The sequence below is a fragment of the Coregonus lavaretus genome, assembly GCF_964263955.1.
Source record: "Coregonus lavaretus genome assembly, contig: HAP1_SCAFFOLD_5401, whole genome shotgun sequence".
Taxonomy (NCBI): Eukaryota; Metazoa; Chordata; class Actinopteri; order Salmoniformes; family Salmonidae; genus Coregonus; species Coregonus lavaretus.
In genome coordinates, this window is record NW_028156823.1 from 1 (window position 1) to 10330 (window position 10330).

Below are 10330 nucleotides of genomic sequence, written 5' to 3' on the forward strand. Positions count from 1 at the left end.
TAGAAGGAGAGGGGGGAGAAGGAGAGCGCGGAGAGGGGATAGAAGGAGTGAGCGGAGAGGGGATAGAAGGAGAGGAGAGAGGGGATAGAAGGAGAGGGGGGATAGAAGGAGAGAGGGGATAGAAGGAGTGAGCGGAGAGGGGATAGAAGGAGAGAGGGGATAGAAGAGTGAGCGGAGAGGGGATAGAAGGAGAGAGGGGAGAGGGGATAGAAGGAGAGAGGGGATAGAAGGAGAGAGGGGATAGAAGGAGTGAGCGGAGAGGGGAGAGGGGATAGAAGGAGAGGGGGAGAGGGGATAGAAGGAGAGGGGGAGAGGGGATAGAAGGAGAGGGGGAGAGGGGATAGAAGGAGAGAGGGGATAGAAGGAGAGAGGGGAGAGGGGATAGAAGGAGAGAGCAGAGGATAGAAGGAGAGGGGAAATCCAAAACAGACAGCAGGATACCTGGAGACTGCTGCTAGTGCTACAGCCCGGGCAGCGGTGGCTTCCTCAATCTTCTTCCTCTTCCTCTCGTCGGCCAGTTGTTTCTCCGCCAGGGCCCGGGCCTCCTGCTCTGCCTTCAGTCTCTTCTCTAGCTGGGAGATGGTCTGCTTGTCCTTCTGCTTGGCCTGCACAGCACTGTGGAGCCTTCACACACAAACACACACACACAGTTAGAGATGCACACACACAGCCAAAATAAAAACACTTGTTATGTGATCAAGATTAGTGATTATGCTCAGGCCGATCCCTCCAACACGCTAATAGTTTGAGAATCTTGGCTTTGTCCCAGGCCTCGAGTGTGTGTGTGTGTGTGTGTGAGTCTGTGTGTGTGTTCTCTTACTTGTTCTGCAGCATCTCGTTGTCTTGTCGCAGCTGGCCCAGCTCTGAGCGCAGACTCCTGTCCTGAGTGGTCAGGGAGGAGAGGTGAGAACGTAACTCTGACTCCAACTGACGGCTCGCCTGCAGGTCTGCCTTCAGACGCTTCACTTCCTGCTCCAGCCTAGAGAGGGAAAGGGAGAGAGGATCGATGTTTCAGCTTTTCACCACATTGCAGTTTCCTGCCAGAACTCAGAAACACATGAACAGGTGTTTAACATAACAGCTACACACATCGTATGAGATCTGACGCTCGACAGGCACAGTTGTTGACGTGGCACACGCGACCACTGCCATGTAGGCGGCCTGAAACGCCACCAAGGGGGGTGCGAAACCTGTCTTCCCTCCCCGTGTAGGTCTGCACATGTCTCTGTGCCCGTCTATTTGAATGTGGGTGTGTGTGTGCGTACGTTGGCTATGATTGTGTTTTTCTTACCGCACGAGAGCGTCTGGCTTGCCCAGTTGATTGTTGGGAATGCAGTTCTCCACGGGATCCTTCTGATTGGCTGCTCCCTTCCCCGCAGACTTCTGCTTCTTCTCGTTCTTATTGGACGAGCCAGCCGACGGCACGCTCCCATTGGTGGAGCTGTGATTCCGAGGTGAGGAGTTGGTGACCCCACCGCCTCCGCTGGTGTTTTTGTAGTTCTTCCCTCCTCCTCCTCCTCCTCCCGTTCCCCCCATCTCCTCTTTGGGAGTGTGTGTGTTGCCTGTGTGTGCGCTCTCTCCTCCTCCGAGGTCGTTGTTCAGTCTCTTCCCCCCCATGTTCTCCATATACTCTGTCTCCTGTAATGTGGAGTCCAGTGTGTGGAGGATACTGTTGTTGTTGATTCCTATGGTGTGTTGTTGTTGTTGTTTGCCCTCCCGCTCCTTGCTGTTCCCGTCTCTCCCTTTTTCCCGGTACTCCAGTTCCGGTAAGGGGACAGAAGCGTTAACGGAGGTCTTCTTGCCGGGAGTAGACCCGTTTTGGGAGACCGGAGGGGCTAGGTCCACCTCTGATGATACACCTTTAGCCATGGCAGCTAGGAAGAAAGATGAAGCAAGGTTAGGAAGATAGCAGCAGTGTGTTTGTATCTCACTTTCCTACTGATGGAAGGTGTTGGAGCATGTGCTACTCCAGGCTAGGGGAAGGGTGTGAGAGGGTAACCAGGCTAGGGGAAGGGTGTGAGAGGGTAACCAGGCTAGGGGAAGGGTGTGAGAGGGTAACCAGGCTAGGGGAAGGGTGTGAGAGGGTAACCAGGCTAGGGGAAGGGTGTGAGAGGGTAACCAGGCTAGGGGAAGGGTGTGAGAGGGTAACCAGGCTAGGGGAAGGGTGTGAGAGGGTAACCAGGCTAGGGGAAGGGTGTGAGAGGGTAACCAGGCTAGGGGAAGGGTGTGAGAGGGTAACCAGGCTAGGGGAAGGGTGTGAGAGGGTAACCAGGCTAGGGGAAGGGTGTGAGAGGGTAACCAGGCTAGGGGAAGGGTGTGAGAGGGTAACCAGGCTAGGGGAAGGGTGTGAGAGGGTAACCAGGCTAGGGGAAGGGTGTGAGAGGGAAAATAGAGCCTGTTGTAGAAACTGTGTGTGTGTGTGTGTGTGTGTGTGCAGACATTAAAATGGAATTGAACAATATTCAAAAATGTATTGAACTTAGTAGGAAATCGACTAAATGTATTGAACTTATTCGAAAATGCATTAATTTGCCCAAGATAATCATAATAATAATAATAATAATAATAATATGCCATTTAGCAGACGCTTTTATCCAAAGCGACTTACAGTCATGTGTGCATACATTTTTACGTATGGGTGGTCCCGGGGATCAAACCCACTACCCTGGCATTACAAGCGCCATGCTCTACCAATTGAGCTACAGAGGACCATAAGACATTAACAAAATGTACCAGTGATTCATATTTTCCTGCAACATTCTGAAAACGGCACAGGAATGACTGTCTGTGTGTCCACTTTGTGTAGCCGTTAGCGATTATGCTAATGATAACCTTCTTCTGGTAGAGCTGGAAAGGCTTTCCCCAAAACTTTCTCAATGAAATGTTAACCGCAAAGTAGCCTATGTCTACCTGGCAGAATGACATTACATTTACATTTTAGTCATTTAGCAGACACTCTTATCCAGAGCGACTTACAGGAGCAATTAGGGTTAAGTGCCTTGCTCAAGGGCACATCGACAGATTTTTCACCTAGTCAGCTCGGGGATTAGAACCAGCGACCTTTCGGTTACTGGCACAACGCTCTTAACCACTAAGCTACCTGCCGCCCCGAATTGGACATCATGATTATTTGCATCAATCCAGTGGCCATTTGTTTTGCAAACTCTGCAATCACATGACCGCTACAGAAACACAGCTAACAAAACAACAGTCTCTGGCTGGTGCACACTTGCATTAAAGGGTAACTACACCCAAAATTCAAAATGTCTTACATTTTTTCCCCAGACCTCAAAAGTAGTCTCCTGATGTGGTTTAAACACTGTTGTGGACTTAAAACATCCAATTTGTTTATTAATTTTTTTCTATTAAAACGGTGTGGGGAAAAACTGTCTAAAACAAAAACTGGAGAAGGAAAAAAAATACAGAATCGGGCAAAAACATAGGACTGATGTTTTAGGGCCCTACTCACCCTCCTCTGCCTCTCTCTCCTGTCTCTGTAGCATCTGTTGCTCTGGGGGCAGGGCCTGCTGCAGGAGCTGCATGTAAAAGTCATTCTCCTTCTGCACCTCCTTCTGTTTCCTCAGTCTCATCTTGTAGCTGACGTAGCTCTTAAAGCCAAAGCCCAGAGTCACCACGGGGTAGCCAATACTGACAGAGGGAGAAGTGGGGGGGGGGGGGGGGGGGGGGGACAAGAGTGTTGTTATGGTTACCAGTCATAGTGAAATAATGATGGGGGAAAAAAACGAAAGCTTTCTACTTAATGTGCAGCTTAAAAGAAGAACAGTTTCACTTTTGTTGAAGAGCTTACAGGTAACAAGTGGGACTGTTTGACTAATTATTTAAAGAACATTGCCTGAGCAAATACAATGTGCTTGTTCGTGTGCAATAAAAGGCCCAATGACACAATGCAATAACATTGGCCAGGTAAGGTTATAAAAACAGGTGACAGGTTACCAGTGAGCAGCGAAGGGCCTACACAGGTCCACGTGGAAGTTCTTCAGGTCCTTGAAGCGGATGGCAGCTTCCATGTACACAAACAGTATCCATAGCGATACGGTGGGTAGACACACTCCTCTCTCTGTGCAAGGGGGAAGGGCCCAGATGGAAGACGGTGTGAGAGTTAAAGCCTGTGTTTACACAGGCAGACCAATTCTGATCTTTTGCCCAATTATTGGCAGGAGCTGATCTGATTTGTCAAAAGACCAATTAGTGGAAAAAATATCAGATTTGGGCTGCTTGTGTAAAAGCAGACAAAGAAATACAAATGTATTTTGTACATGCATATCTGAATATATAAATGTACAGTACATACACATTTGATAACTGGGTATACATACACATGTGAATCACATGCCACCCAGGATTAAGCCAATGCATCGTAGGAAAGAGAAATCTATCTAAATATGGGACAGAGAGCCGATGTTAACTGACCTGTGTGCCAGACGTACTGGACCCAGACGTAGGTGCTGGCAGCAAAGAACAGCCATTGGACAGGGATAAAGAGGAGACAGATGATGTCAGACGTAAACGCCACACACACAAAGAACACTGAGAACGCCTGAGAGAGAGAGAGGGAGGGATGGAGAGAGAGAGAGAAATGTAGTCAGTGTGCAATAATATACAATTGCGCAGCCATCTTTCGTGTCAAAATCTAATGAGTAAGCTCTGTCTTTCACACACACACACACTCACTCTTACTTACACACACACACACACACACACACACACACACTTACCAGCCCCTGGTATCTGAAGGAGTCATACACACTGCGTATGAAGAGCCAGAAGGGCCACAGGTACTCAAACCTGAACTCCAATACAAAGTCTGCCAGCAGCACCAGTACCCACACCACCAGAAACTTCAGATACAGGAACGTACTGAGAGAGAGAGAGCGACAGAGAGAGAGAGCGACAGACAAAGAAATAGAAAAAGAGAGAGAGAGAGAAAGATATAGAGAGCGGGAGAGAGAGAAACATTGTGGGATTTATTTAGACACAACCTGAGAGAGAGAGAGAGGGAGCCAAACAGTAAAAACAAAGAGGCTGGATGAAAACTAGCTCTGGTCCAAGGTGTTATTGTGCTCCTCTACTAACTAGTATGGGAACCCGTCGCACTACCGCCCTGGACCAGAGCTAGACAAAAACTCCCTGTGATATGATCAGTAACACAGTCATTCATAGAAACAACACTGTGTTTATAGATGGAACATCTTTATCCTGAGTTCAGTCACGATTAGAGGTAATCTGCAACGACAGGATCACACGTTTTCAAAATAGGTATTTGCACTGAATAATGGAAGAAATTTACTCAAATTTGGCCTGTAATGTATCCTCACTTAGTCCCCACTAGTTGATATACAGATTCATGGTTGTACAATTGTACTGCTTTCAGTCCCTTCATACTTAGCTCAGGTCCAGAGCTATACTCTTTGTTCATACTGTACAAGGCCAGAAATGCATAGCCTAACACAGTGCCAGACAGTGGCGTAGGACTATGAGAAGATTGAAGAGAACATTAAAACCTGTGTGCATGTTGGCTTTTCAACAGCTGCTTTTCCCACGCTGTGTAATGAATGGAGGTTTGCTGCTGACAATGCACTGAAGTGCCACAAGCGTAGAATAACCGTCAAGCTTTGGATAACTAGCTAGCTTGTAATACAGGACTACCAGACAGTGAGTGAGTAATACAAGATCATGTTGTCATGTTTGGGTTGGATGGCCAGCTAACTGTAAGCGGACAGTAATCAATCAACCGTGCAATAAAATAATGATCTGTGTACGCATTTTAGCACGTTTTCCAATGCCATTTGATTGTCGTCAATGTGAATGCAGTCAGTGTTGTTTACGTTTCGGAACAAATCCCTGAAACTGTCAGAATAGCAAGCGAACTAACTAGCAGCTGCTACTACTTAGCTAACGTTACATAGCTTGGCCTTCGGAACCAGGCTATTAGACATTCGAAAACGACACATGAATAGTAACGCTAAAGCGGGGGTTATTTGACACTCTCTACACGACAGCTGAGTGTCTTGTCTGATGTGTCTCAGACGCCATTATTGTACGATCATGTCCCTAGCTAAAGCCACTTTCTTCGTTCGTACCTGCTATATATACCCTCGGTGATTCGGTTCCGTTTTAACGGCCGTCGGAGCTTGCTGCAGTCCGCATTGCGCCGCTTCATCCTCCCTCCTGTGGATTCGGTTCTGATATAAATCCGGTAATTATTACGAAAATGTCACGCGAACGATCAGATATGGACATTTCTTCAAATATACACCATTGTTGTTTTCTGGAACAAAGAAAGAAAGAAAAACACTGTATCGTGGGCCCTCCCCCTTTTCATCCAACGCCACGACGCACACACGTCATTCATACGTCTCCGTAGTAAGAAAAATGGCTGCCCCCAAGGATGGAGTAAATCTTTATCCAATTTCAATGTTTATACTTTGAAGGTATGAGTGATTTTGATTACATTTCAATTTGTGCTGTGATTACTGTAGTGTGTTATTAAAAATAAAGCTGTCATCTCTATATATTGTTTTGTTGACTTCAAAGTCCTAACAAATGCACTAGCATACTGCTTCCTCGGCCATGCTTGTAAATATGCTAACGTTAGCTAGCTAGCCACCATAATAACTGTAATGTACCTCTAAGGTAGCTGTTATTATCCCATTGTATTTACCTTTACTCCTACTGTATGCGTCTGTTACATACTAGCTATGTCGTTCACAGGTATCACCCACAGAGAGAAGAGAACCTACTGTATTTAGCTGTTCCTTTCTGTGCACTCACTCTTCTGCCCATAACTGCATCACCCACAGATGTCATCAACCGACACACAGCAAGCAACAATGCCAGATGTTCTGAAGACCGAGACGATCCCTGAGGATCCAAATAAACAGAAAACTCCCCAAAAAAGACGATAAGCCAGGGCTTCTGTTGAAAGACAAGAAACCAGGGCTTCCGTTGAAAGACAAGAAACCAGGGCTTCCGACGAAAGACAAGAAACCAGGGCTTCTGTTGAAAGACAAGAAACCAGGGCTTCCGTTGAAAGACAAGAAACCAGGGCTTCCGACGAAAGACAAGAAACCAGGGCTTCTGTTGAAAGACAAGAAACCAGGGCTTCCGACGAAAGACAAGAAACCAGGGCTTCCGACGAAAGACAAGAAACCAGGGCTTCCGACTAAATACAATAATCTGGCGGTTCCAAAGAAGAAGAAGCCTGAGATTCCGAGAAGGAAGAAGAAACCAGATGATCCCAGTAAGCCAGTTCCATTAAACCTGAACAACGAGGTGGTGAGGATGAGGAAGGAGGTGAAGAGGGTGAGGGCGCTGGTCATCAGGAAGCTGACCAGGCAGATAGCAGGTCTGAAGAAGAAGAAGGGGAAGGAGGAAGATCTGGAGAGGAACCGGAGGAGGGTAGGTAGACTGCTGGAGGAAATCCATGAGATGAAGACACTCAAACCTGATCCGGTGGGTGCTTCTTCCCCAATTACATCTGACGTACATTATTTTTACTTCCTTATTTGGAATACTGCATGCTCATGTTTAGTGCGTGAATTAATTTAATTCCCACACCTTTGTATATGTGCTGATACACATTGCTGGTGGAAGGAGTGAATTCCTTTTATACAATGTATTGTAACATTTCTTTGTTTTTTTTACTTTGAGTAAAAGTATCCTGATAAGTCCTGATAAGTATTAATGTATCAGGAAAGTACAAACTCTTTAGTGAAGTGTACTTCACCAATTACATATCAGATACATTATTTTGTACTTGGAAGTTGGAATACCGCAGCACATACTCATGTATTCATGTCAGGCCAAAACTATATATGAACCACAACATAGTCCCAAAACCAGATATCGTAATTATGGTTGTTTGTTATTTCTAGGTGACCAAGGCTGCCCTCCAGAAGAACCTGAGTTTTGAGTTTGTCTGTAGGAATCCGAAGGCCACCATCTCTGACCGAGCTATAACCCGTATCGCCACTCACCCCCAGTTCAGCAAGAAGATAGACACCATCAAAGCTGCCATCAAAGCCTTCAAGGACGAAAGGATGACAGTAGAGAAAGGAGACAAGGGAACGGTTAAAAAACAGCCACTAAAGGTGGTAGAGGTGATCGAGCAGTCGAAGGACAGTGACGGAGGAGGGGTGGAAGAAGGTGAAGAGGAGGAAGGGGGGGAAGGGAGGGGTGGTGGTAAATGAAGAAGAGATGGATGAGGAGGAAGATGGAACACCCGCGGAGTGCCAGAGTCTAATGGTTGATGAACCAGCTGTTATAGAAAAGCAACCTGTTGATAAGACTGTTAGGGTTAAAGAAGAAGAAACGTCACCAATAGAGAATAAAGAGTCCCCCATAGAGAGTACAGTATCTGACCCTCCGCCCAAGGAGATGACAGAGGCTGATAAGACTCTGATAGACTCATCCACTCCCTTCACAATAGAGGCCCCACAGATAGTACCTACACAGAACATAGTAACACAGAACATAGCAACCATGAAAAACACACCACAGAAGCAAGTAACCCAGAAACTCACAAAGGACACTCCAGCCACTCAGAAGACTCATGACCCCAAACCCCAGAGAGACTGTAAAGCTCAAAATAAGGATGTTAAAAACAAGGAGGGGGACAAAGAAGGAGAAGAGGAGGATGACGACGATGAGGAGGAAGAGGAGAGCGGCTTGGAGTCTTCGGACGACGAGGAGGAGTATTTTGACGACAGCACAGAGGAGCGTTTCCGTAAACAGTCCTCCCAGTCGGAAGAGAGCGACAATGACGACTTCTTCCTGGGGAAAGTCACCAAGTTCAAGAAGAAGAAGAGTGACGCGGCTACGGTGCCACCAGGAGGAGGGGAGGGGAAGAGCAGCGCGCTGGTGAAAAACCCACTGCTGGAACCATTGGCGAGCTTAGAACCACACCAGACGGAACTGGATAAACTGGAGGCCAGGCTGAACTCCAAGGGGAGGTCTGTCTACTGCTCCACTCTGTCTGGTTCCAGAGGTGGGAGAGACGGAGACAGGGGTGGAGGTAGAGGTGGAGGCAGGGGTATGGGCCGAGGAGGGGGTAGAGGAAGGGACTTCCAGAACTGGGGCAGAGGGGGACATGATGGCCCGTCTCGGGGTCCTGGGACACATGACGGAGGTTCTTGCAGAGGAAGAGGCCAGGGAAGGGGAGACTTTGGCAGGCAACAGGAACGTAGCGGGATCTCCACTAACCCTTCATCTCAGCCACCACAGCAGGCTCTGCACCCGTCATGGGAGGCCAGTAAGAAGAGGAAGGAGCAGCAGACTCTGATACTGGCCTTCCAGGGAAAGAAGATCAAGTTTGATGATGATTGAGCTAGCTACATTTCATTACACCCGCCTAATGCCTATACATTGGTAGAGGAAGTACTGGCCAGAGTAGGGGTTGGGGCTAGGGCCTAATTTAGAATGAAGCGTGTGGCTGTATCCCATTAGACTTAAATATCTTCCTTTCTTTGTGTCCTTTCTTCCCTTCATGAAAGGTTATTGAAGGTGACAGCTATTTGGGAGTAAACAATGATCAAGTCCTCATCCCTGATATCTGTCAGTGGTCATGAAACAAAGGATGGACATTAGGGAGTTAGGTGTTTGCATTGAAGTTCTCTGAGCAGGCATTTGTTTCCTATTCCCAATGCTAAGAATAGGTCATTTGTAAAGGGTGTGCTATATTTTACATTCAAAAGGCAAAAAAGGATTACTGTTATCATTCAACAATGTGATCCTGTTGTTGTGTTTTTGGAACTTAGTTTTTGTATTTTGTGTATTTGTTAATATGAGCACATAAAGTAATTCATATATGTCTCAAATTAGCATGGATAAGTCCGCAGTTGTGAAATTCAAGGGTGAAATGTCAAATTCTTTGTTCCTGTGACTGTTTTATGTTGGACTACTAGATTTACTAAAACAAATTTCAAACATTGTTAGTGACTGATCAACTGACGGTGTGAATTGTACATGTTGCATCCAGAATAAATGTTTTCTAATGTAACATTCAGTATGGCATTCATGCACATTAATGACTACATTGCATTTTTATGTTATTTTTGCTAGATGTTAGGGTCACACAGGAAAGTAATCAATGCAAGAATAATCAAGACTTGATACAAGAAGGAACCTTGCATGAAGAATGCAAGGTTTATTAATAATAAATACAATTATTTGTTGGTTGCTTATATTTGTCCTATTTCACAGATGTACTTGTATTATATCTGTATTATATGCAGATATAACCCTCAGGGGTGTGTGCTCAGACCCCTCCTGTACTCCCTGTTCACCCATGACTGCATGGCCAGGCACGACT

The 10330-nt window shown here is 46.4% G+C and overlaps 1 protein-coding gene and 1 pseudogene across 2 annotated transcripts; one reads left to right on the forward strand and one right to left on the reverse strand.

The window, feature by feature from the left end:
- Nucleotides 1-441: 441 nt before the first annotated feature.
- On the reverse strand, nucleotides 442-6320 carry LOC311119663 (macoilin-1-like; the record flags this gene model as incomplete). Its single annotated transcript, XM_084194333.1, has 8 exons — nucleotides 6102-6320; nucleotides 4737-4878; nucleotides 4432-4558; nucleotides 3955-4078; nucleotides 3470-3648; nucleotides 1292-1874; nucleotides 821-979; nucleotides 442-624 (listed from the first exon to the last, which is right to left on the reverse strand). Coding segments are annotated over exons 1-8 (1577 nt in total), but the record flags the coding sequence as incomplete, so codon positions are not given.
- A 61-nt stretch (nucleotides 6321-6381) lies between these two features.
- LOC311119664 lies at nucleotides 6382-10024 on the forward strand (annotated as a pseudogene). Its single transcript has 4 exons — nucleotides 6382-6452; nucleotides 6733-6912; nucleotides 7121-7473; nucleotides 7896-10024. The product of its transcript is annotated as an uncharacterized misc_RNA (transcript).
- Nucleotides 10025-10330: the final 306 nt, after the last annotated feature.